This window comes from Amphiprion ocellaris, chromosome 13 (genome assembly GCF_022539595.1).
Source record: "Amphiprion ocellaris isolate individual 3 ecotype Okinawa chromosome 13, ASM2253959v1, whole genome shotgun sequence".
Taxonomy (NCBI): Eukaryota; Metazoa; Chordata; class Actinopteri; family Pomacentridae; genus Amphiprion; species Amphiprion ocellaris.
In genome coordinates, this window is record NC_072778.1 from 18198392 (window position 1) to 18224403 (window position 26012).

A 26012-nucleotide genomic window follows, 5' to 3' on the forward strand; every position below is an offset into this window, starting at 1 on the left:
TGAGAAACTGAACAAAATGATGGCGGAGGAAGTCATAGAAAGTATTAAATTCTTATCCTCCTGCGATGATTTCCTGACAGCTATGTCGAGAATACCGTCTCCGATACTGCTGAACGCCATGGCGGATGCGGCCGTTGAAATGATTAGCTCCACGAAATCACCGAGTTCAAGGGGCAGCACAGATGTGGAGGGTCCTCTGTCACCGGACACCGTCGAAGACACAACATCGATTCCCAAAAAGCCGTACGTGGCTCCTCTGTCACCGAAGACGGTCGTAGACACACCACCGATTCCCAAAAAGGCGTACGTGGATATGATGGTGTACAGGAGCGTCGCCAGGGTGTTTCACAAAGCAAAGCTGCGCTGCTCGTTTGACGTCATCAAGAAGGACTTTAAGTGGCTGGTGGATGATGTTTGGTGGCATCTGCAGGATGAAGACATCGACGTGTGGTCCGACAGATTCCAGGAGCTGCACAAAAGCATCTTCAATGATCTGCTGAAGCGTTGGGGCAGCCTGTCCCAGATCCTAGGTCTTCTGGACCAGAAGGTGCCTCAAATGTCGTCCTGCATCGCGTCCTCCATCAGATACCAGATGAAAAAGAAGAGATCTGCCTTGTACAGATTCTTCAGCTCTGTGGGCAAAGCTTTGTCCAGACCTTTCAGAAGGAATCTCTAACCACTGGAAGGTAAAAATTGTTTTCATCTTGAATGAAACTTTTCTTCTTTCGAGATGAATACAGTTATAAGGGGGGAGTTTCAGGAGTTTTGTTAAAATAATAATAATGGTAATTAGTGGGAACGCTAACAACGAGAAGAATAATATTTTTTTATAATATTAAAAATGCCCCTAATCATCTAAGCTAAACTTATGATAAAAAAAAGCAAACTAAACTCAAACTAACTGTAATACTAAACAAAAACTAAACAAACCTAAACTAAAACTAAACTAAAACTAAAACTAATACTAAAACTAAAACTAAACTAAACTAAACTAAACTAAACTAAACTAAACTAAACTAAACTAAAATTAACCAGAAAAAAAAAAAAAATCAACACTTCAACCAATCCCTCCCTGGCTTGTTGGTCTAGTGGTATGATTCTTACATCAATTGTGAGAGGCCCAGGTTCAAATCCTGGACGAGCCATTTCAGTGTTTTGGGGGAAGTGGTGATTCTGCTGGCAAAGCTAATAATAATCATAATAATAATAATAATTCCTTGCATTCCGAGAGGTTCCTTGCACCGTTGGTGCTCGGACCGATAATAATATAATATAGTAATAATAATATTAACAGTAATTATCTTTCTAAAACTGCTGCTAGTGTTGTTGTTTTTTTGTTTGCTTTTTCTTAAATTTCTCATCAACAGCATTAACAATAATAATAATAAACCTATGGATTTCAAGAGGTTTCTTACACTGTTGCCATTTGGATCCAAATAAAAAGACAATAATGCTATTAATGAACTTACAATAATTAAACTTAAGCAGCAATAAAAATTGTGAGGGTTAGGGTTAGGGTCAACTGATTACATAATCCTGTTACAGGTAATCCAATTACTCCCAAACTCTGTTCATCAAATGCATGTTTTAATTGCACAATTACTGATTAACTGGTGAATTGGTTTATGACTATTTTCATGACACCTGAGGTATTGCTTTATTTCACGAGGGTTCCCCATGGTCAGCAGCATACAATCATACATGGACCCCAAGTTGTCGTGGGTAGTTTTTAAAAATACCTCTCTTTACGACAGTTACTTTGCATCAGTATGTGTTGATAGCCATACTCCTAACTCTCCTGAGAAAGCCACTAAGTTTTAATATTGATTTCAAAGTTCATGGACCTGTGATGACTGTAAAAACAGTGATGTTTGATTATTATTTTCTTGTCCACTTTTCTTTTTGTCTCTCCAGTTAATGTGGCTGTGTAAAGACTGTGGTGCTGAGGCGTCTAAAAGATCAGAAATTCTTAAACATTGCAGATTAAGTCGTCATCATTTGGGGCGTGGCCATTGTATTAATTGCGTGTATCCAAACTGTCCATGCATTTTTAAGACTTGGAATTCACTTTTGACACACTTATCCAGGAATCATTGTAATGCTTTAAAGTGCTCTGACAAATTTACTTTGTCCTGTCAGTTATGTGGTTTTAGTGAACTTGGAACAGAGCGTGATTGTTTTGCACATATAACCCAGCATTTGAAAAACTATGAGACAGTTACTTGTATGTTCAAAGGCTGTTATTACAAATCCAACATTTACAGTACATTCAAGTCACACAGAAGTCGTAAGCACAGCTTACAGTTGGTGGCAGATTTTAAAGACGAAGTAGTCAAAGAAAGTGTTGCAGCTGAAACAGCAGAGCCTGATGTTCAAGACAATGAGGAATTCAGCAATAGCAGTCAGTCTGATGATATAAGTACAACACAGGATCAGAAAGATATAGTAGAACAAAAACTTGCAGCTGTGTTAAGAAAAGAGGCACATGTGTGAACATCAACAGCAAAGCACATGGAGGATACACTCCATTGCATATCGCAGCCATCCACGGCCAAACTGAGGTGATGCTTCTGCTGGTGCAAAGTTATGGAGCCAGTGTGAACAAGAGGGATAATGATGGCAAGAAGGCCTTCCACTATACTCGCGTTCTCAAAAGAGGACTTCTTCCACCTGCAACAGAAAACAACAGCAGAGATTCAGACTTGTGCATTCAGTGTTTCAGAAATCTAATCGAAACCGGATTATTTAAGCAAAACACAGCTGAAACAGGTACATCTCACTTCAGCTCCCTCAAATTTCAAAAGCAGAGAATTATTCAGGTCAGTCATAATTTCCTCACCCTGTCAGAATTACCCAAAGTGGGGAAATATATGAGGAAAAAACGAAAAAGGATGTTAAAAACCAGTGTTTCCCAGAAGGCTGTATGTCTGCTGATTTGCAGGGGAAGTCCGATAGTAAACTGGGGCAGTGGGTGGGTTGAAACTGTCAACCACAGCGTTCTTGCTGTCAGTATATATATTGAAGGAAACCCCAGTGATAGCTGAACTCCGGAGGCTGGTCTTACACTAAACAAATAGAGAGGAAGTCAGTCAACAAAGCCTGTTTGCTAGCATCTCTCTCCAGCCAACCTGCTCAGCTGTTACAAGATGAATTTACTGCAGTCCTCAACTGGAGCTCTGTTTCTGTTGCTGTCCTGGTCTGTTGGCCTCGTCATCGGAGAGGTCGGCACGGACTTCTCCCACTGCCTTGATTTCTTCTACAATAAAACTCCACCAACGTGTGTCAACGCACCAAGATACCAGCCGATATGCCAGCACTACAAAAACCAGTACCACTTTGCCAGCCTGTACGACCGTCAGCATCGTGCGCCTTTGTTCTCTGCGTATATACTAAGTCCTGCAGAGGGTAAACGGCCAAGTTCCATTTGGATGTATGAACCACAGGTGAGTAAGAAAAGAGGCTGAGGTGTTACAGACTGATAGCGTTGTGTTGATTGGTGTGTATCCAGATATGCTGACATGATATGGTGCTTCATATTAATTGCTGGGGAAAAATATTGTTCCCATGAGGGCAAAGTAAAGCAAGTTATAGATTTTCTGCAACAGAATATCAGTTCATGTGTGTATTTTTTATCAAGTTGTTATTGTTAAAGTGTAGAGTTTTGTGTGACTAAATAATTTTCACAGAAACAAACATTTTGCATTTCCAAGTAACTAAGTGGGCATTTTAAGACAGGAAACACTAGAATTTCTGCATAATTTAAATGTGATTGTGGTCAGTGTGTTACTGGTGCAAATATCATGCTCTTGCCAGTAATTTAACAGAAGCGCCGTCTTCTAAGCTGTACATGCAAAAATGCAGTCAAGCATGTTGTCTTTTCTGTGGTGAGGCTATAAAGAAAGGGAATTAACTGCACTGACACACACGTAAGACCATTTGACTCAAACTGAATAAAGCATCAATGAACAGAAGAGAATTGTGCTTCCTTTTCTGTCTTTCAGTTGGCATCTTCCCGTGCGAGCCCAGAAATGAAGCGTTTTAACATCTCTGTTGATCAGAATGTGATAGAAAGTCAGGCGGTGCTTCAGGATTACAGGAACTCCAACTACACCAAAGGGCATCTCAACCCTAGCATGCACCAGAAGACCGAAGAGGACCGAGAGGCCACATTTACCCTGACAAACATCGTCCCTCAGCGGGCAGGCTCCAACTCTGGCCCCTGGAACCGGCTGGAGGAAGAGGTGCTGAGAAGATTCAAGGCCTACTGCGATGGGCCGATGTACGTGATCACTGGTGCCATGCCGTACGAGTCAGGAGCTCGCTGGATTAATAACAGGGTGTCTGTTCCTGAGTACATGTGGTCTGCTTACTGCTGCCCGTCACACAAAGCAGACCTTCCTGAATCTGTGCAGCAGTTTTTCCCAGCATATGCTGCAGTGGGAAGAAATGACCAGAACAGCGGAGAGGAGATTGTGCCAGTTAACATGAAGGCTAAGGCGAATATACGAGGCTATGATGTGAGGCGGATGCCTTTGGAGACCCTGGAGGGGATCCTGCAGCACAGACTGGCCATGCCCATCAGTCTGTTTGATGGAAAGTGTCAGAAATAAAGGGCTCCTTGTTCAACTCCAGCAAGAAGCCAAGCAGATTTGACTCGACTTCCTCATAAATTCACTATTACATCAATTATAGAATGCGTTTGATTAGCTGGGACATGATGATTGCCTCATGATGATTTGAACTTATTTGATTTTGTCAAAGGGGCTGCACAGTGGCGTAGTGGTTAGCACTTTCGCCTTGCAGCAAGAAGGTCCCTGGTTCGCGTCCCGGCTTTCCCGGGATCTTTCTGCATGGAGTTTGCATGTTCTCCCTGTGCATGCGTGGGTTTTCTCCGGGTACTCCGGCTTCCTCCCACAGTCCAAAAATATGCTGAGGTTAATTGATCATTCTAAATTGCCCGTAGGTGTGAATGTGAGAGTGATTGTTTGTCTTTGTATGTAGCCCTGTGACAGACTGGTGACCTGTCCAGGGTGTCCCCTGCCTTCACCTGAGTCAGCTGAGATAGACTCCAGCCCCCCCCGCGACCCTAGTGAGGATTAAGCAGTGTATAGATAATGGATGGATGGATGGATGATTTTGTCAAATTGATATTTTCCTCTTGTAAATGTCATATTTGAATACCTTTATTAATTCCACGGCTTACCAATAAAACAAGACTGAAATGCGTAAAAAGAAAAGTCTCCTACTGAATTTAATTGTTTTTTTAATATCACTGATAGGACCAAACACACTAAAATTAAGTATTGATACCACAGAAATGTATAATTTGTTGCAGCATCCCTGAAAGTACTGGGTTTGGACTGAATGAGCAAAACAGAAGACTTCCAAATAAACAGCACAGCAGCACCTCACAAATACATTGTTGTACTTATCCTGAAGAAGACCTTAGTGAGGCTACCTTGTAAAACACATACTTGTCCAAATAAAGGTTTAAAGACATTTCCTTTTCGAGATCAGGTGCAGTATGCAGCCAGCCTGCTGCAGGACATTTCAAAACTATTTCTGGATAAGAGAGAATAAAATGTTTGCATTAATGCAGTGTGAACATACATGGTGTTTGTAAAATTCTGTGCAAAACTGAAGGAAAATAATGAAACGTAGATCAGAAAACCTTCACTTAAATGGAGATTTTAACAAAGAACTACTTCTCCTGATCTTATTGGTACATTCAAACAAGAGCAAACTATCCAAAATTGTAAAAAGCACATTTTTTAAAGTCATTTTGAAGAAAGTTATTCAACCTCATCTGAAATTTGCTATAGCGAAGTGTTTTGTTGGCATTCCGGCATATGGTGGGCTTACCAACACAGAGCGTGAGTCTGTGAAGGTAAGCCAACCCAGAACATCTGCAGAGTTCAACATTTATTCACATCTGTAAATACATCAGTGACAAGTGGTTAGTTTGCATATAGGTGTTAATCCATGACAAAAAGAAAACAAGGGGTGACTAAAAGGTGCTGGAGTCGAGGAGGGACACTAGGAGGTGTTTCCAGATGTGCAGCTTTTTTCACCAGGTGGAAATACACAAAATACTCAAGTACTCTCTTTGGAAGTGTTATTTGAAACTCTGAAAAATGTGTTAATGTAGTGTTATTACAATTCAGCAAATACTGTACAGTATTTGTATCTGTGGCACAAGTCTGAGAGAAGATTTCTCTGTTTTTTTTTCAAAACAACCCTGAAATACAATTAAAATGAAACAGCAATTGAAAATAAAATGATTATTTTTGACAAACTGAAGCAAAATGACTGAAACTGAGGATTTTCCTACAAACAAATTGAGCAAAAACAACATAAAGAGGCCACAGGCTTGGAAGCACTATGTTGCGCTTTTATGTTCCCATTATGCTTTCTGGTTCCCACAAGTAGAGAGAGGAAGACAGAAGGAAGATCAAATCACACAGCAACCAATGAGAGACAGGAAGAGAAACAAAGACAGCTAAGAGGAGTGTGATTGTGTAATTATATAAACTATCAAATAATTGCCAATAAACATCTGAAGGTGCATTAAACAGCTGCTGGTAATAGTTTAGGACACTTCTAATCAAAATGAGTGCTTGCATCATTAAGCTTTATACGCATCTCACTGCAGTTAGCACACAGCTCTGCACGTTTTTTTAAACCTCTAAGGCTCCCAGGATGTTTCATATGTCTAGACAAAGTGTGATAAAAGAGGAGACAAACTCTGCAGGGAAATGTTGCAAGAGGCCTCCGGTTCTTCCAGCCATAAAAAAAAACAAAACCTGGACCTAGACTGGGCACGCATAAGACAGCTACTAGCAGCCGGCAGGCAGAAACTGCTCAGTCAGTTCCTGTGGTGTTTGCAACATCTTCTTTGTGCTTGTGGCCTCAATATTATCAGTGTTGTGTGTCAGCAAACTGTCATGGTGTGACTGAAGGAAATCCAGTATTATACCTGGAATATATTTGAGATACAGGTATGCTACTTGGACATAAACAGATTTTCAGGTCAGTCTTGATGCTCAGTAAGATGCATTTCATGGTTTTCTGCTGAAGGTCATACAAAAGAGTCCTCACTTTAATTGAAAACGTTTATCACCAAAATGTTATTTTCAGGGAAAAACTGTTTTTTGTTGTTTTTTTTTGTTTTTTTTTACCAAAAGGAAACATTGGTAACAAAGAAACACATTTTATTTCGCACAATCAATACATACCTGGTCTATAATGTGTACACAAAATAGGATACCTCTAAATAAAAATTTAAAAATATTAATTGCCTGACACCGTTCTTATTTTAATACCAGCCAAACAGCAGGATGTCTCAAAATAATCCTGTATAGAAGAAAATAGATACTGTAAAAAAGTCTTTAGTTTATATTCATGCAATTTTAGAATGCTGTTTATCCATTTGTTTTATACTGAACAATGATGACATGTTTCTTAAACTTTGCAAGAACATAGGGAAATAATGAATCAACTGGGATGAAACCTCGACCAGCACAAATTCACATTTATGGAGATTTTAACAGATCAGTAGTTCTCTTCAAGCAGATGCAAATTCTTTAAAAAGCAGAAATACACAAACTACTCAGATATTGCATACATACAGCGTGTCTATTTAGAGTTGTCACCACTCATTTAGGAACAAACCTTTTTTCTAAATTGCTTTCTCATTATTTGCATTTGATGTGTTCCTATTACAGTACTTTCCCAAACTACATGAATAACTGAACCACTAGAAAGGAAATATGAATACTGAGCTTGCTAACTCTGAATATAACAGGGAGGCAGGTCTGGGTTTATGTCAATGTATTATATAATCAGAAAAACCAGGAATAAACCTTTCAAGATGACTTCATTATTAACACAAACCTAATAGGGTATCTGCACACAAGCAAAGTGCAGCATAAGGTTTTAATTCAGTAATAAATGTTTTATCAAAACTTTGCCTCGAGGATTGGAGAAGAATATTTATGTTCGAGTATGATCTTGTAACTTATTCACTAACTCGAGAAGGCAAAGACTGAAATGGATAAAGAGCTTTCTGATGAATTGAAATGTTTATTTCTTAACAATATGACCAAAACACAAACATACAAAATACCAAACTGTCAATTATATTGTCAGAGAAAAACAAGGCCATCAGCTTTAACATGAGTTAATTGATAAAAAGATAAAAATACACAATTTATTCATTATCATAAATAAGCCATAGTTTTGTACATACATACAAATGAAGACAGCACTAGTTACAATGGCTGAATGGCTGAGTTTAATTTTATTTCTCCTCTTGTACAGAATCCCCATGTATAACCGACTTCCAGTCAACTTTGGAGATGTGCCTTCGCTATTTACTCAACAAAATCATCCACACGCACTTGTGCTTCTTTGTTTTAAAGATAATCACTGAGAAAAATACAACCAGTCACATTCATCTGCTAAGTTCTATCTCGGTCAATTAAAAACCAGCTCTTCCTTTCAAGTTCTATCAGAGATTTGAAAGAGGCAGCTTTAAAAACACTGGTGGTTCTTCAGCTGCTCCACATCACTGAAGCCTCTCCCACAGCTGGAGCACTGGAGTGTTGCTTTTTCACTGTTGTGTATGAGTTGGTGTCTCTTTAAATACTCCACGCGGCTGAAGCGTTTCCCACATGCCTCGCAACCGTATGGACGCTCACCTGTGTGGATCCTCTGGTGCCGCTCCAAGTTGCCCAGGCGACTGAAGCTGCGTCCACACTGCGGGCATCGGTGTGGCCTCTCACCTGTGTGCACCAGATGATGGCGTTCCAGAGAGCGCGAGTGTGTGAAGCGCTTCCCGCAGATCTCGCAGCAGTGCGGCCGCTCGGCAGCACAGGCGCACTCATGGTTCTTTAGAGCCCAGGAGTGGCTGAACGTGTTGCCACAGTGGGCGCAAGGAAAAAGGCTGTCCTCTCCTCCGCTGTTCTGTAGATGGGCGCCTCCTAGTGGACACGGGTGCTCTTCCAGCTCGGCCTCCGAAGTGAAGCCTCCTCCACACTGTGGGCAGAAGTGGAGCAGGTCGCCGCCGCCCTCCTCTTCTCCTCCGCTCTCCCCGACGCTCCCCGGAGCAGACGGGTGGGGTAGGTGCTCCGACTCTCCGTGCTCCATTGCATCCTCATCAGGCACTGAATCTCCCTCTCTCAGCTTCTTGGACCAGCCTAACCTCAGCTCAACTCCAGCGACCAGTCCAGCCCTCACACCGTCCTTCACCCTGCTCTGCCCTATCTGGTCCTCTCTCTGCAGAGTGGGTGGCTGAGGCTCCAGCTCCCCGTCCTGCTCCATCCCATCGAGACCAATGTACTTCGGGGCCAAGCTTATCTCGCTCCCTCGCACCACTTCTGGGCTTGGGCTGGCGGGCTGAGAAGTCGTCATAGCAGCCTGCTCACGTCCTCTCTCAGCTCTTAGTGCAGACTCCAGACCCTTCAGTTCATCCATCGTCATGCCCCCGTCCGATGGCTCTGGTGAGCCCACCTCCCAGTCCTCCTCTTCCCTCTCCCCCGGATGAAGAGTCGGGGGCCGGTCTGACAGCTCTCCTGGGTAGACAGAAGGTAGGAGGTGTGAGTGAGAGAGCTGGGGTGAGCAATCATTTCCACTTTCTTTCAAACTATTGTCTTCTGAACATTTCACTAATTTGCCCTCCCTCAATCAGTGAGTCCTGGGCTCATTACCTTCACTTTGGGCTCTGGAGCAAGTTTGGGGGTTCTGGTCGGGCGGATCCATCTTCAAAGCCTCCTTGATTAGCTGGAGAGAAGCAGGCTGATAGCCCTCTGTTTGAGAACACTGCACAGAGACGCACAGAGAGCTGTAACAACTGAGTTCAGGTGGAAAATGATATTTACTATTTCATTTGTAAATGCTTTTTTACACAATGACTTGTCAACTAAGATGAAACATTAACTAGAGTCATAGTTAATGAACCTACCAATTCAAATGTTTACAATGTGACTAAAAATAAAACTATATGGTTGATTATATCCCTTAAAAGCTATTTCCTTAGCCTTTAAAACATCTTGAGCGATAAGATTATTAACGCATTCTGCACCTTTTGAATATTCAAATACAGAAGTGAAGTGAAGAGTGGATCTGTGCCAAGCCACTTGGTTATGCGGCAGAACAGCAAAAAGCTTCTCACCTCTAGCAATAGTATTTCTCCCTAAAAGCTGCCGTACTTGAGATGTGAAGAGCCCTACTCAACGGGCTCCTCTGGAAGCTAAATATCAAATCAATAGCCTTCTCTTCATCCACTACATCTCTGCCGTGACTTGATGGCTGGAAATTACGAGCAAAACTCTCTGTGTTACCTCACTCTCTGTTTTTCTGTCTACATTCTTCCTCAGCCTATATGAAGCTGCTGAGCGGTGCAGAGATGCTGTGCCACTTTCTCCTCCTACTCCTCCTCTGAGAGAGCCCGTCTCCCTCACCTCCTCTTTGATGTTGGCCGTCTCCTCCCCCTCACCGCTGAGGCTGCCCTCCCCTTCCTCGTCCTCCACCATCCCTCCCTCATCTTCTTCATCCCGGGGGAACTGGATGAGGTACATCTCTCTGGCCTCCTTCACCCCTCTTCCTCCTGCTCCTGCTATCATGCCCACAGCTCCTCCACTTCCTCCTCCCACACCAACGCCGCCGCCGCCACCACCACCTCCTCCTTCCTCCCACACACCTCCAGGCCAGCCTTTGCCATAGGCTGCTGCTGGGCCCTTTTTTGACTTGCCTCCTGTGGTGAAGGAGGGGGTGATGAAGGAAGGGTGAGAGGAGGAGGGGAGGGGAAGGTGGAGAGGAGACAGGAAGGAGAGTGAATGAAATGTGAGGGGGAGAAAGAGGTAAGTGGGAGGAGATGATTGGAAGGACAGGGAGAGAGGGATGAAGAAGAGAAGAGACAAGGAGGAAGATGAGTGGAGGAAAGGTTGGGGGAGAGAGGAAAGGGAGCAGGGGGAGGAGTAGGATTGAGCATGGTGAACAAGTGAGGAGACAGAGGGGGCGTAGAAGGACAGGAAAAACATGTGACGGGGAGGAGAGGAGCGAGCAAGGCCGAGAAGAGAGGAAGAAGTGGAGTTGGCGGGGGTCACGAGGGGGGAGGAGGAGGAGGAGGCGGAGGAGGAGGAAGACAGAGAGGACATGTTGAAGGGGAAAAAGATGGGGGTAGGATGAAGAAGTGAGAAGAGGAGAGAGAGACGAGAAGCGGAAGTGGAGAGGGAGTATGTAATTACGGAGGGTGGCGGCAGCGGTGGTGGTGGAAAAGAAGCAGGAGAGGAGTGGGGAAGGAAGAGGAGGCGGGGAAGTGTGAGTGTGTGTGTGTAACGTGATGATGGAGGAGGAGGTGGGGGAGGGAGAAGAGGAAAGGAGGAGGAGGTGGAGATACAGGGAAGGAGGTGGGGGAGGGAGAGGAGCAAGGCAGGAAGGGAGGGAGGGAGGGAGGGAGGGAGTGAGCAGAAGCACAGAGGAGTGGGAGGGACAGAATGCAGTGGAGAGAGAAAGGAGAGGGGGAGGTGAAGGACAGAGGGAGCGATCATGAAGAGGAGGCGGAGGAGGGAGGGAGAGAGAGGAGGGAGGGAGGGAGGGAGAGATCAGCTCTTGCCAGATGGTTTCCAACAAAACAAGTGCGTCTTCACATGAGCCATGGCTGCACAGCAAGAACACTCATGTGAAAGAGCACATTTATAGCACCGACATATGTGTTGATAAGGTGCAATTTAATTGATATGGCAAAAGGTGTTGCAAGCACACACAAAAAAGCTCCAATCAAGTCATGCAAAAACACTTACGGGCTGTGTCAACTTTTCGTTTCTGCCGCCCTCCAGCTTCGTCCTCCGCCGCCGCTGTCAGTCCGGCGTTGCGGCGATTCGCAGCCCAGCCCATGCCGTACTTCCGCTCGGTTCTCAGCTTATTCTCGGTGAGCCGGAGCCGCAGTTTCAGAGCCTCGTTCTCCTTCCTGTTGAGGGACAGCTCCACCAGGTAGTCGTTCACCGTCTCCTGGAAGAGTTTGGTGATCTCACACACCGAGGCTCGGATCAGACTGTCCATCACGGCGGTCAGATGGGTCTCAAACGTGGTCACCGATTCCTCCATCATCTCGGCGGACCTGGTGGTGGTTCAATAACACATTTATGCTGTCATAAATACATTTTTGCACACTTGACTGTAAGGGATCGCTGAAGTTTCATCATGTCTCTTCGGTGCGCGTCAAACATCTACATCGCAACTGTCAGTTAACTTGATTAGTTAGCTTGATGCTATAAATCTGAACACTTGTGACAGGGATCAGTGAATCCACTCACTAACGTTGTTTTTTCGTCTGTTCAAGACTATTCCTTTACGTTTGAACTAAATTGTGACACATCAGCCTAATAAATGCCAAATACATAACCCACGCCCGGCTAGCTTGTTAGTAAACTTGTATTATTGATCTATGCAGTAATGTTAAAGTAAAGGCGAGCAGCAGCCTCCTTACCGTTGGAAAGTGCTAGCAGCTCGGCTAAATTAGCTTTGTATACGCACCGTTTGTTAGACGAAACCAGGAGGAGCAACTTATAGGCGTTAAACGACAACACACGGTGTGATTTCACGGTTCACGGAGGAGCCTGGCAGCTGTTGAGCGCAGAAACGTGGCGACAAAGGAAAGCGCCATCCAACTTCTTCCCCCTCTCTCTGTCTCTTTCTCTGCTACTGTTTTCCTTCTCGCCTCCTTCAGCGCTGCTTATGATGCTGGAGGACACTGCGCATGCGTGCTACCGTAATTACCTTAGGAGCAGCCGCACCGTAAAAAAACATATTCTCACATCATTTTCGCACATAATTTTCTTTATAATGTAAGCTCAGTAGTGATGTTGGGGATTTTTTTAAAGGAATTAATAACACGAAAAACTAAGATTTCTGTTGGTTTTGTGTTTGTGCCTGTCATCCAGGGTGGATGGAGGCGCTGTGGTGAGTTGGTCACATGGTCCCAGATCTGCAGCAGAGGAAGAGAAGCATTTCGTCTTTCCGCTTGTGAGGAGATCAGCGGCAGTTGCAGCTTGTGAAGAAGACAGTAAATAGAGCACTCATAATCAGGAATAATGCCGCTGTTCCAGGTGAACACCAACGTAGCCAAAAGTGATGTTCCAGCGGCTTTTCTGCCCGAGGCTACCGAGGAGCTGTCTAAAGCTATGGGCAAACCTGAACAGGTAGGCAGGCCAGGGCACGCTTGGTCCTGCACGATTTATGCTCACATACCCATCTCCTCGATACGCATGTGCTTTCTAGTCTCTAAAGAGATATTAAAGTATAAAGTTTGATGCAAACAGGAAACAGTGCAGACGTGTATGTCTGTAGGAACCGATAAATTTAATAACATCCTTCTTGTTTTTGGAAGTAATTTTGGGTTTTGGATTGGTTTCGTTGTTTTTTTAAATTTTGTTTACTTTTTCGTTTTGTGTGTTTTATTTTCTCTTTTGCCTTTATGATACAGCAGCAATGTCTGAAATGAATGAAATAAATAAAAATACAGAAATAAAACTAGCTGCTGAGTATCATGGGCTGAATGTTCTCTATTGATTGTTTTAGGTTTTTTTTTTAGAAAGGGTATTTGTCTCCCAAACAGTTAAACAAATAATGAATATAATGACGAAAATAATAAGAATTTAAAAAAATGTAGAGATTTTTTTTCATGACTAGGTGGCGTTACACTGAAAAGTTTGATTTCATGAGCATTGTATGTTTAATAGGTGGGTAGCTTTTATAATGCAGAAACAGACATTAGTCACTGTTCCACCGAAGATTTAGGCATCTCTCTTGTATATTCCAGTACATTGCTGTGCAGATCAACACTGACCAAACAATGACATTTGGAGGAAAGGGAGACCCCTGCGCATGCTGCACCCTCCAAAGCATTGGCAAGATCAGTGCCTCTCAGAACAAGCAGTACTGCCAACTCCTGTTTGGACTGCTCAAAAAACACCTGGGCATCTCTCCTGACAGGTATTAAATACACACTTCAACCAGCACGTTTACTGCCTGTAATTACTCCGCCAAGGAATGCGGCGGAGTTATGTGATTTTCAACATGCATTTGTCCTTTCGCCTGTTAATCTGTCTTTCCGTCTGTGCGCAACATTCCTCAAAAACGGTTTGGATGAAATATTCAGGGACGGTCAGAAATGACACAAGGACCACCTGATTAGATTTTGGCAGTGATGCAGCTTACAGTCTGGATCCAGGGATTTGTGAAAGATTTCTGTATTGCGAGATAGCAGCACAGCATCACTGTAACTATGACAGCAAGTGAATGCTATGTCAGCTGCCTGCTGACAATCACAGGATTGCGATCCTACTACAAATCCACTGCTGCAGACTAATCCGTTGGAAATCACACAAAGACTGAGCAGCCTTGGCGGAGTACTACACTCTGAGTGCTTTTCTTGTTTGTTATGTAAAAATAACATGGTGAAAGAAAGATGCAGACATCTCTCTGTTAATATCACCCCTCATTAACCTATTTCTCTTGGTGTCTATTTCAGGATTTATATCATCTTTGTAGACTTGAATGCAGCCAATGTGGGTTGGAACAACACTACGTTTGGCTGAGATGGAGGTCAAGACACTGAAATAGAAGATCATTCCAGTATGTTCCAAACGTGTGAGCATAGTAACAACTGATGAATTCCTCAATAAAAATACTGTATGAGTAGCTTCAGAAGCGCTTACCTGGACCCTATAGCACTTGGTATTGCACTCATCCTTTCCCACTTGAATGCAATAAAGCAAATCCTGTAGACAATGGATGAATTTGTGTTTTTCTTGGTTTATAGGAAGAGAAACAGAACATTTGACAGGCTCTGTGTTTACTCTTTGTTTAAACTCTGGAAAATTGGAGAATGAACAACTTTTATGATGTGGAGCCTAATTAACAACATTAAAAGGCATTTTTTTACTGCAGAGATTCTTATATGTTGCAGCAGAAAAAGCACCAGTGTTACTCATAACATCCGGCTATGCTTCTGTGCAATTCAGCAAATGGATGAGTGAGGCAGCACACACAATGCCAGCACCATGAAATGGATGCAACTAACTGTAATTCAGTCATTTATTTTCTTATTTACATGTGGGCTTTTCCTGCATTTACATGTCAAAATGTCTTTAGTAAAAAATACTATCAAGCATGGCAGATATACAAACGATGTGTAATCCTGAACTAAACAGCTGCATGAATAGCAAATGCCATAACACAAGTAAATAAATGCTGCGTCATCTTGTCCTTGATCATATCTGGATGGAAAATGTGCCCATTAATTCTTTGATATCGATGAGCACTCATAGCAAACAGGGCAATTTTGAGCAACGCCGTAGGAAATGTTCCTTAAAGGTAGTTGTGTGAAACCTTCAGTGGACTTTCAGGTAACCTTTTTCTGTGAATGATCCCAATAAAAAGTATTTGTGAAACCTGTGGACTTCAAACTTTCCCTGAATGTCCTCAAAGGTTTTCCACAAATGTGTACAATGAGCATACCCAGAACTAAGTCTCAACGTTTGAAGAATGTTTCAAGAATGCATGAATGTCCAGCGAATGTGCAGGTAACATTTTGAGAACATCCTGCGAGTATCGAGACATATTTTTTCCCATGAAAGCATTCCAAAATTGTGGCTGGGGACCTGTTACACCGAGCCTAGGGGTTGCTTAAACGTAACATGAAATACCATCCTTCACAGGTCTCAAGGAGCCACACAAAACACTTTTTCCTCTGAGAGATGAATTATTTATTTTACAAAAAAATGTGATAACAAAGGTTGTGGTTAGCAAAAACAAATCAGTGATAACATATAAATTAAATTAAGAGTGAGCTCTACGCCAAAATATAAAACAAAACCATACTATTCTTTGGGAGTCCAACTTGCCTAACAAAGTAAAAGGGGAAAAATTAGACACAAAGTCTTACCTTCCTCTGTAACTTAAGCAGTAGAGAACGGGTTAAACAAGAAGTGGCAGCTCACCCTTTCATATATCTACCACAGTACTTGTTTTTACTATAGAAAGACCACTGTGCTTGAGCTGTGTGTGCTGGTTGGGATCACAGGCTGTTTAATAAAGATACAATATTGGTCTTTATTATATTTTTACTATATATATTGTTATACCTTTATAACAATATATATTAGGGAGGGCACATCTGACCCTCCCTTACTTTCAACGACGTGATTCTCCCGCATTATGTACCGCTTTAACTCGGTAGTTCAACCAATCACGTCGTCTGTACGGCGCCCCCCTATTTGAATATTAATTACGTGCAAAGACAGGAAGCGCGCACAAAGCACAGGAAAAACTACACACATGTATGACCGCACTCGTAACATGACCATTCATTAAAGAAGTGCAGTGAATTTTGTTGTTTGCTAGAATAACACTTATTCTAATGATGAAATCACATAATAAAAAATGTGCCATTCTCTCTTCAGAGGACATGTTTTGTACATATAAAGTAACCTCGTCACATATAGTTTATTTTCTCTCCTGATTTACTCATTTTATGTTTGCCAATACTTGTTTTTTCTATTAATACGCGTATGTTTATGCCAGAGTCAGAGATTGGAGATATTTGTTCACCGGCATGAGAATTCAGTCGAAAATTCCTGGCAACGTCATCGCTAAGCGCGGCGGGAAAAGTACAGTCAAACTGTTCCCATTGGTTTCCACGTGTTTTCCCTGACTCTGGACTCTTTTAGTCAACCTCAGCTAACAGCAACATAAACGGAGCTGAAAAAAGTACAACAGACCTCACGTACAGTTACAGAAACACCGGTCGGTTTTTGTGTGTAGCCGGTCAGAGAATCGCTGTGTGGTTGCTATGGTGATCGCAATGCTGGGTGCCAAAGAATTAGTAATAATTGCTGCGTATTTCAACTATTTGTACAATTTCTACACGAATTTTATTTCATTTTGAATTGCGGTTGTTTTAAAAATACTGCACGTATACAATACATTTAATAAATATAAGCAGGATAATTTGCAGCAACGCTGCGGGTCGACAAATGATGACGTAAAGACGTCGCCATTCCCCGCCTCCTGGGAGCCGTGAGTGAAAATGGCGAATGTGTGTTTTGGGTTTCTATACGTTGGTTAACGAATAAAGCTAAATGCAGCAGGTTCAACAGTTAGATACCAGATGGGGATGGGTCGTTTACTGCTGGTGTAATACGTTTGTGGCTTCAAGGCAAAGTTTGGACCGATAAACACTTAAAGAGAAGAGCAAGGGTTCTGCTTGTGTCGAAAGGTGAGTACTTTAATTTCGTGCCATGTGTAATACTATTTTCACTTCAGTGCTTCACTTGAAATGTACATTTTCTCGTGTATCCGTGTTTAAAGTAACATGTGGGAGTACCGGTACTGACTTTATGGTCTGGTTTTCTTTCATCGATGCGTGTTTACTTATTTATCACTAAAGCTAACGTTAGTTCACGGAGGCTTAACACAGCCCAGATATCTATAGCTTTTAACCTTAGAGTAGTGTCATTTTCAAATAACTTCCCAGTAAAGTGAAAAATAAATGTGAAACATTGTTCAAGGCAGAGTAAGGTGATCCTTCTTTTCCTTTATGCGCAACCCATTTTCCACAATAATATCACAGTGACTTGCAGGTTAGCCAGACCAGTAATTCTCTGTGTTGCTTGGAATTAATCTAATTTATAATTATGTTTAGAGCAATAAATCATATACCACACCTTTGCCTTGTCATAAACATGTTGGAGAGCCACTGAGCAAGACCAGGGTTTCACCACCAGGTGGAGATAGATTGGCATATCATATAGGTTTTGAATGCTCTTTTTAATTATAAAATAATATTAAAGAGATACAGATGGTGGTGAGGATTAAAATAATCACCCACAAAGTCCCCAAAAACTATGAACGGAATCAGTACCTAATATTAATCAGACTCCATTCTGCTGTCTGATTAAAAAACAAAAACACTCAATCTCTGTCCATGTTTAGCCCATATACAGTCTATGGTTTAGCCTATGGACAACTCATCCAACAAGACACAACTCTTCTTCCACCTCCAATCTCACCTGTGCCTCATTTCCTTCATCCTTTTTCATTTTAGAAAAGCTTTTTATATCCAAAGCCTTTCAGTCTTACTTTAGTGAATTAGCTGACTACTTACCACCAGATATAAACAATAACAAGCTCTGTAACCAGTTTGCCAAGAAGAACAAAGTCGATCTACTTATTACACTTCTACACTTATTTAAGGCAGTAGTTTCTATAGTTTTTGGACATTTTATATTAAAATATACAAATAAGATATTTTGCATGCATTTCAAGAACAGATGTCTGAACATTATGGAAAGCCAGGTTCAAATTTTAGTTTTATATTGCTTGTACTGTAAAGTGAAAGGTTTTTATTGAGGGGATTTTGGATATCTCTTCATACTACTCCAGAAATTAGAAAATACTGTCAACATCCAGAAAAAAAAATGCCATGTTTTTAGAAATCAAATCATATAAAGCTTTGAATGATGTATGATTAAACTGCTTCATCAGAAGCATATAGATATAAGTAAAAGTTTGGTTTGCAGTTTTATTTTTTAATGAAAGTTTTCAGAAATATTCTCTTATAATGTTAAATGACACCTAAATTGTATTTAAACACACAAGTTAAGAGTTTTCTGCTTAAATGGATGCTAGTGTGCATTAATTTCCAAAAACATTTTGGACATTTTCTTGTGGTATGGAAGCACAATCGCCCAATACCTCAAAAATTGCCCTGTGCTTGAAAAAACAGTGGTTTTGCCTCCCATGTGTTGGTTTGAAGATGACCTAGGTGCACTCCAGTGTGCTCTTTTGCAACTGACCCTAACCTGATCATTTGTATCTGTGTTTAGGAGATAACAACCACTTCAGCATCTAACAAGACTTTCTCTTCAAGGACATCTGATAGCTGCAGTCTGCCACCTTCAAACATGTCTGACTATCTGACCCGAGCGTTCAGGGCCCAGCTGACCACAACTATGGACGCAGTCTTGAGGAAAGCTGTGTTTGAAGTAATGAAGATTTTTGAAAACACTCTATATGACCATCAAATGGAGATGGCACAGAAAGGAGAAGAGGTCGCTCAACTTAAAATAAAGTTACAGACAGCAGAGCTAAGGCTGAAAGACCTTGAACTTGGAGGTGACAAAGGAGCAGAAACAAAAAAAACCCAGACAAATCCGACGCCAAAAGACACCGACGTTGTTCATGATGCCTCAGCACAAACGTCTAATGTTCCTGAGATTGATTTTGAAGGTATAGTGTTTAAATGTGATTAATAAGTTGACTAAATATTCTGCTGTCTAACACTGAAGATATTTATGATTGGATATAGTTGCCATTTTTTGAGAGCTGCCAGTATAGGAAATGAATCACAGTTCTGGGTTAGACTTGCAAATGAATCATGTTTGTGTGTTTGTGTATTTATTTGAGCAGTACCTGATGACTGGTGTGCTCCTCTGGGCAGCGAGACCAAGCCACGTGTTGACATTTGTCCCAGCGTAAGACTGCGCCGCTTGTCCATTCCTGTGTCGCACATTCCAATCCGCAAGCAAGAGGTGTGTAACTAAAGGGCAAAATCTAAAGTTTAGCATCACTAACCCCCAGAGAAAAGCACATTTTTACATACTGAAAATATCGTAGTCAGAAGAAGCAAAAAAATACACTGTTTTGTTGTCGAGTGTTGTCAAAACTGTCATCAGCTTGAGGCAGAGTAATAACACAACGGTTCCGAAAGAGAGAGACATGAGCAGTGATGTGCATAAAGTAGGATAGTTGATAAGATGGGGAGTTGCACAGTTGCTAGTTTTACTAAATGTATTTGACCTATTCATTTAATCAATGGGTCAGATTGCTCTTTGATTGTTTTGAAATAGCATGCATAGCAAGTTAGTCTCCTCATTGGAAGTTAGCAAGAAAAAAAATCATTCCTGACATGAGACCTCTGTTTGCTGTAATTTTTAAGGGTAAGCTAATATTTTTTGATCATCGTGTCTAAGGACTTATTGAACATAATTGTATAACTTGAAACATAAAAAGAAAGACTAAAAAGGGTCTAATAATTTTTGCAAAACTTGCTCTGCCAAACGGTTAATTTGGCGCTTTATGGTACAAGTAGTGAAACTACGCAAATGTAATTAAAATGGACTATTTGCTAAAAAATAATACAACTGATGACCATTAATTGATGTTCATATGATAAATGTTGAAACAATATCATTACATATGATGAAATAACTTTATAAGTCGTCTAAAACAGGCTTGACGGACTGGTTTAATTGTCCTTTAGTAGTAAAAGTGGTGATGCTACGACAATACATTTAAATTTCTGTGAAATAAAAACATTACTGCTGATGTAATGTGATTTCATCATGAAACATTTATATCAGGATGGTATTTCACCATTTTTTTTTTCTTTCTTTTTTGTAAATAATAGAGGGTTGTGAAAACATTTTATGGTGCTTTGCCACACACCTTTCTGGCCGTTATACCAGAAAATCATCAAGACTCTAATGCTGATCTGAGTGATGATGATGACGATTGTATAGAGGATCTTGATTATCAGCCCACACAAGCAGAAGAGACTAGGAACTCTTCTTTTTACTCTATGGATGAGAAGCAAATTGCTTCATTGAGCACATCTACCAAACCACTGCCCCATAAGAAGAGGAGAAGAGGGAAAACTGTCCTCAAAACAGTTTCCTTAGCAGAGCTAGAGGACAGCCCCACCCTAGTTCACCCCTAAGCCAAAACAAAGGCAGAAGAATCTGGAAGTATGAGGATATTGACACATTACAGGTTCCTGATCCAAGCTTCGAGCCCCCTGATGCTGTAAAGACATCATTTCAGTACTTCAAAACCCACTTCACTGACAAGATGATTGAACATATTGCTCACCATATCAGTCTGTACTCTGCCCAGGAGTTGGGGGATCCAGTCATAACTAGCCCTGAAGAGAATGAAGATTTCCTTACCATACTACTTCTCATGGGTGCTTTCGCCATACCAGCCAAAGAGGACTACAGGCATCATGAGTCATGCTTCAATGGGATAGCTGATATTATGCCAAGGAAAACATCTGAGCTGTCTTACCGGTTCATCCATTTTCATGATAATCAGCAATGCAATGCCAGTCCAGACCCATTCTACAAACTCCACCTTCTTTTTGAGATGCTTTGAGAACAGTGTCTACTGATCCCATCCACTTACAAGCACAATGTGAATGATGTCATGGTGGCATATAAAGGCACAAGGGCTGGCACTGTCCCTCAGTATCTTGCCAATAAGCCAGACAAGTGGGGTTTTAAGTTGTTCTGCTGGGGCAGTTCATGTGGCATCGTCCATGACTTAATGCCCTACCAAGGGGCATCCACATTCTTCAACGTGGCACTAAGCGAGCAGGAGCAAGCTCTACCTTTAGGGGCCAAACTGGTGACAACATTATATAAAACAATAACACTGCCACAGCTTTCAATTGTCTTCTGTGACAACGACTTAACCAGTTTCAACTTGGTCCAGAGCCTGCATGCACCTCTGGGTGTCAAGTGCATCAGCACTGTCCGATCAAACCGCATCGGCAGAGCTCCCTTGATGACAAAGAACTGATGAAGAAAGGATGTGGAGCTTTTGATTACAGATCAGCTGAAGGGGTGATCGCAGTGAAATGGTTTGACGACAAATACGTCCCCCTTCTCAGCAATGCATGTGAGATCGAGTCTCTTTCAACTGTCAAACGGTGGAGCAAAGAGGCCCATGCAAAGATCACCCTTCCATGCCCATCACTCATTCCTGCCTATAATGAGCATATGGGAGGCGTTGATCTTTCTGAGATGCTGGTAAACTTGTACAAGACTCCAGCTAAGCTGAGGCGATGGTACATTCCTCTGTTTGGATACATCCTTGACCTGTGCATCTCAAATTCCTGGGCCACACTCCCTCCAAAAGGGACTGTGGCCTACTGAATGAGAAACTGATCCCTCTCAAAAGGTTTCGACTGGCAGTGGCGCACAGTTTGAAGCAAATCAACAAGCCAGCATTCAAAATTTGCCAACCATCAACCTCCTCCCCACCACACGAGCTGTCTCAGAAGAAACGTTATGTCCCAAGACCCTCACAACCACAACCAGATGTGCGGTTTGACAACTGTGGGCATTTGCCACTTCACTGTGACAAGCGGGGACGGTGCAACCTCTGTCCAAAGGATGTGTCCAGATGGAAGTGCCAGAAATGCATGGTTTTCCTGTGTTTGAATGCAAACCGGCAATGCTTTGTAACATACCACCAGAAATGAAGTGGGTCTAATGGCCAAAAGCATTTGTGCAGTTTCACCACCAGACAGCTGAGCAACTTTAATTTATTTCTGCTATCGTCAAAAGTTTTAATTTTTTTTTTAAACTTTTTTTTTGTATTTGTAAATGTATTTTGATACATTGGCTATTCAAATTTATTCAATTTTGAAAGTAGGTTTTAATTGCCAGTTTTGTGTATGAAATGCCTTTTATTTCAGTTAAATGCATGAAAATCTATGAAGATTCTTGAAAATGCACTTTTACCATGAGGCGACATCTCAACCGTTTGGTTGAGGCCAATATTTCAAAAACTGTAGGATTGTTTATAAAAAAAAATACCATTGACTGTTGTTATGAGTACCCTAAGGAAATAAAAAATATAAAGAAACTATTTTTCATTGCTTTTTTCTTGGTAGGGCTTTAAAGGGTTATACATCTCATTGACACGAGATAATTTCTGTTCTGGGTTCTAAAGTACAGTTATCCTCTTCCTCACATTTAAGTAAGAGTAAAGACATACTTTATCTCATTTTTTGTAGCTTTTCCAGAGATGTCACTGGATGCATTTGCGTTCGTTGTTCTTTGCACTGTTTATTATTGGAGATGTAACCAATAATGTCCTTTTTTAAGGTGATTGACTTTGACATCAACTCCTGTCAGAAGACCAACCATGGCAGGAAATCCAAGAGAAGTGAGTTTCCTTCATAATTAGGTGTTTCTCTCATTATATGGACATTCACAGAGTTACACATTTGTATTTGCAGTTACCAATATTCTCATTTGATGACATATTGTCCTTAATATAGATTTCAGTGTCAGCAGCTAGCTGTTAGGTGTCACCACTATTCATGGCTTAATAACACGTGAAGATGCATACAACTCCTGCCCAGAAGGGACACAAGATATGCAGAGTAGCCATCAGCCACATATTTAAATTAATCAGAGAAACACTGCATGTGAAAAGATGCATTACAAATAAAATTTACTATGCCATTTTTCACTTCTGTAAGGATTCCAAATCTGTTTTGTTTAAATGGGTGAACTGACTGCTTTTATTGAGACATCACTGAAACATGTTAAACAGTACATCTCTCTGTTTCCCCACAAATTTGTTTGTTCTTGTTTGCTAAATTTATGTAACCCGTTTCATTTTTGTGCAATGATTTCTTTCAGTTTCCACCTTAAATGAGAATCACAAACAGACTGAGGACAGAAAATTACAAAGGCATGGCAAAGGAGCTCGACGTACGCCAATAAGGAGTGATATAAAAATATTGCTCAAAGACATCCAACAGGAATATTCTGCTGTGGCAAATTTTCAAAGTCTTAGAGAAGCGAGACATCGTACAGGAAAAAAACAAGATCATACAAACAACAGCCAAAGAGAGCGAAAAAAAAGTACAGCAACTGAATCCAAATCCACAGAAGAAAAGACGGTGAAAAATGATGGGAAAAATACGTACTCCTGCAAGATCTGCAAGAAGACATTCGATACAGAATTTGGCCTAAATGTTCATGCAAATTCACACAGGAGATGCCGAGGCTGCAAAAAATCCTTCCCGTTACTCAGCGCTCTTAAATGTCATAAACCAGTCTGTAAAAAACTCAAGAGATTGCTGGAAAAAGAAGCTGCCAGCACTCCAAAAATCTCCTGTGACAAAGAAAAAACACCTGAACTGAGCAAAAAACAGAATGTCATTGAGAAAAAGTCCACACCTTCCTCTAGCAACCACAGTGAGTTACCCACCCAGGGAGATGGATCAACCAGCAGGTACAGCTGTACATACTGCAACAAGAAGTTTAATTTCCCCTACAAGCTCCAACAGCACATGCGTATTCATACTGGTGAAAAGCCGTTTTCTTGCAGCATGTGCCCAAAAGAATTCCGCCTCAAGCAGTCACTAAAATTGCATATGGAGAACCATCACAAAGGCCAAACGAATTCCATTGAAACAAACGGAGACCTTGCATGGATGGAACCCTTAGAAAAGAATGATAATAATAGAGAGGATCCAAATTCTTCTAGCCAAGGCAAAAGTCAGGAAATCAGCAACAAAGATCAAAGTCAAAGCAGTACAAACAAAAAGTCAAGATGGCAAACAATGGGCCAGCGGCATAAAAATGGTTTCGTCTGCCTAGTGTGTCAGAAGTTTATAACAAGCAAAACCATACTGATTGAACACTATCGCATCCACACAGGAGAGAAGCCCATCAAATGCGACAGGTGTTCTGCAATGTTTCGTACTAAACCACAGATGTACATGCACAGAAAGAGAAAGTGTTGTTTTGCTGTGACACCGCTCAGTGTTGAGAAGTGTTAGAGAAGATTCCCCACAGAAGCGACACTCGCTAAGCATATGTCTAAATGTCAAAGGGAGTAGTGTATCCTCAAGCGCTGCATTAATGAAACCATAGCCTCAGGAACCACAGGGAGCGAGAGAGATGGAAGCTCAAGTTGAACTGCTCTGTTGTTTTTTTTTTTTAAAAAACATATTTTGATGATTAATTATTAGATTGCTACATACATAGCTCACTGACTCTTTCAATACTGTAAAAGCAGTGATAGAAATCTGTCACTGTTGATGTTCAGAGTAAAACCAGCATTGTGTTGTCTTGAGCCCTCTCAGGAAATTCGGTTTTCTGAAAAAGGTTTTTGTCTGTTTTTGGCTGATTCAGTGTCAGTCATACTGATACAAATGTTCTGCCAATGCAATATTGCTTTAAACAGACATACTCTTTACAGTAATGATCCATATCTGTCTGTGTTGTACATACTAAAAAAGTAGCTACCTCAGTAAAGGCTGCACAACATTTCTGCCTGTTCAAAATCTGTTGTTTTGCATTGTACAGTATATTGTTGAATTGCTTGTCCTTGTTTTACTGAAAGTAATGTCCAGTCATCTTAACTTTTACAGCTTTGGAATTAATTATTAGATCACTGTGACCACCGTTGAATGCTTTTTCCTTTGTGGTTCTTGGTGTTCTGTTTTCTAAGGTTGTAATGGACAGCTGTTTTGCTGATTCTAAGCCAGTTAGCAGTAGCTCTCTCGTTGTATTTCTCTTTGTTAAGCAACAAGATAACTTTCCTCATGTCATCTACTGTTGATTTTGAAAGTTTTTGCTTCAATACATTGTGTTTTTAAACATAATTTATTTGCCTGTATTCAGTTATGGCTTTTTTCATGTCTTTTAGAAGCATCTGTAATTATTAAACTGATGTGATATATACAAACACTTTAACGCTTTCATCAATTTTTTGAGCCTATTGTGTAGACTTTGTATAGAAAACAGGTGGTCTAATAATTTTTTCCAAATCTGTGTATGCGTCTACTCTTGGCCTTAATCACAGCTGGTGCTTTTCGCTTTATCTCAAATTGTCTGGTGATGTACTTGGTTGTGGAATCAGGACTTTGGAATCAGTTTTGTGATGATGACTGTTGGACATAATGGAATTTAATTATTCTTTTAAATTCTTTCATGTTTCTTGATGGATATCTGAAAACACAGTTGAAGATTTCTTGTAGTCAAAGTTATGTTGTTTTCTTTGATGCCTGAACATATTCCACTGTGTCCAAATCAAACCAGTTGTGGTGTTGCCAGAGTAAAGCATTGTCAACATTGAATAAAGTCCATATTTTACACCTTGTCATGCATCTTTAAAGGGAAACCAAGTGTGGGGAAAATAGTTGT

The 26012-nt window shown here is 41.2% G+C and overlaps 4 protein-coding genes across 7 annotated transcripts; 3 read left to right on the plus strand and 1 right to left on the minus strand.

Annotated features, from left to right (window-relative positions):
* The first annotated feature begins 3044 nt into the window (after positions 1-3044).
* LOC111578094 (endonuclease domain-containing 1 protein-like) lies at positions 3045-5248 on the plus strand. Its single transcript, XM_023284692.3, has 2 exons — positions 3045-3443; positions 4002-5248. The coding sequence occupies exons 1-2, from the start codon at positions 3147-3149 to the stop codon at positions 4608-4610; spliced, it is 906 nt and encodes a 301-aa protein (XP_023140460.1). The 5' UTR covers positions 3045-3146; the 3' UTR covers positions 4611-5248.
* Positions 5249-7194: 1946 nt separating this feature from the next.
* Positions 7195-12726, minus strand: si:dkeyp-121d2.7 (zinc finger protein 696). Of its 2 annotated transcripts, XM_023284694.3 has the most exons (5): positions 12535-12726; positions 11802-12118; positions 10461-10753; positions 9708-9819; positions 7195-9572 (listed from the first exon to the last, which is right to left on the minus strand). In XM_023284694.3, the coding sequence occupies exons 2-5, from the start codon at positions 12106-12108 to the stop codon at positions 8533-8535; spliced, it is 1752 nt and encodes a 583-aa protein (XP_023140462.2). In that variant the 5' UTR covers positions 12109-12118; positions 12535-12726; the 3' UTR covers positions 7195-8532. The 2 variants fall into 2 exon arrangements, with proteins under 2 accessions (XP_023140462.2, XP_054872565.1); XM_055016590.1 differs by lacking the exons at positions 11802-12118; positions 12535-12726 and having other exon boundaries at positions 10461-11793.
* A 271-nt stretch (positions 12727-12997) lies between these two features.
* Positions 12998-14790, plus strand: mif (macrophage migration inhibitory factor). The gene is made up of 3 exons (XM_023292851.3): positions 12998-13199; positions 13820-13992; positions 14531-14790. Exons 1-3 carry the CDS (start codon positions 13092-13094, stop codon positions 14595-14597), a joined length of 348 nt encoding a protein of 115 aa, XP_023148619.2. The 5' UTR covers positions 12998-13091; the 3' UTR covers positions 14598-14790.
* Positions 14791-17055: 2265 nt separating this feature from the next.
* LOC111583657 (zinc finger protein 567-like) lies at positions 17056-25963 on the plus strand. 3 transcript variants are annotated; one of them, XM_023292850.3, is made up of 5 exons: positions 17056-17278; positions 18888-19290; positions 19471-19592; positions 22953-23013; positions 23496-25963. In XM_023292850.3, exons 2-5 carry the CDS (start codon positions 18966-18968, stop codon positions 24641-24643), a joined length of 1656 nt encoding a protein of 551 aa, XP_023148618.2. In that variant the 5' UTR covers positions 17056-17278; positions 18888-18965; the 3' UTR covers positions 24644-25963. The 3 variants fall into 3 exon arrangements, with proteins under 3 accessions (XP_023148618.2, XP_054872567.1, XP_035814335.2); XM_055016592.1 differs by having other exon boundaries at positions 18891-19290; XM_035958442.2 differs by having other exon boundaries at positions 18932-19290.
* The last annotated feature ends 49 nt before the right edge of the window (positions 25964-26012 follow it).

What these genes read in the sequence shown, in the direction of transcription:
- LOC111578094 (XM_023284692.3), top strand. Translation starts at nt 3,147, where the DNA reads ATGAATTTACTGCAGTCCTCAACTGGAGCTCTGTTTCTGTTGCTGTCC. An exon ending in TTTGGATGTATGAACCACAG is followed by an intron (nt 3,444 to 4,001) that starts GTGAGTAAGAAA and finishes TCTGTCTTTCAG; the next exon opens with TTGGCATCTTCCCGTGCGAG.
- si:dkeyp-121d2.7 (XM_055016590.1), bottom strand. Translation starts at nt 11,549, where the DNA reads ATGATCGCTCCCTCTGTCCTTCACCTCCCCCTCTCCTTTCTCTCTCCA. An exon ending in CGGCCAACATCAAAGAGGAG is followed by an intron (nt 9,820 to 10,460) that starts GTGAGGGAGACG and finishes GTCTCTGTGCAG; the next exon opens with TGTTCTCAAACAGAGGGCTA. An exon ending in CTCCAGAGCCCAAAGTGAAG is followed by an intron (nt 9,573 to 9,707) that starts GTAATGAGCCCA and finishes CTGTCTACCCAG; the next exon opens with GAGAGCTGTCAGACCGGCCC.
- LOC111583657 (XM_023292850.3), top strand. Translation starts at nt 18,966, where the DNA reads ATGTCTGACTATCTGACCCGAGCGTTCAGGGCCCAGCTGACCACAACT. An exon ending in TTCCAATCCGCAAGCAAGAG is followed by an intron (nt 19,593 to 22,952) that starts GTGTGTAACTAA and finishes TCCTTTTTTAAG; the next exon opens with GTGATTGACTTTGACATCAA. An exon ending in TGGCAGGAAATCCAAGAGAA is followed by an intron (nt 23,014 to 23,495) that starts GTGAGTTTCCTT and finishes GATTTCTTTCAG; the next exon opens with TTTCCACCTTAAATGAGAAT.
- mif (XM_023292851.3), top strand. Translation starts at nt 13,092, where the DNA reads ATGCCGCTGTTCCAGGTGAACACCAACGTAGCCAAAAGTGATGTTCCA. An exon ending in CTATGGGCAAACCTGAACAG is followed by an intron (nt 13,200 to 13,819) that starts GTAGGCAGGCCA and finishes TGTATATTCCAG; the next exon opens with TACATTGCTGTGCAGATCAA. An exon ending in CTGGGCATCTCTCCTGACAG is followed by an intron (nt 13,993 to 14,530) that starts GTATTAAATACA and finishes TGTCTATTTCAG; the next exon opens with GATTTATATCATCTTTGTAG.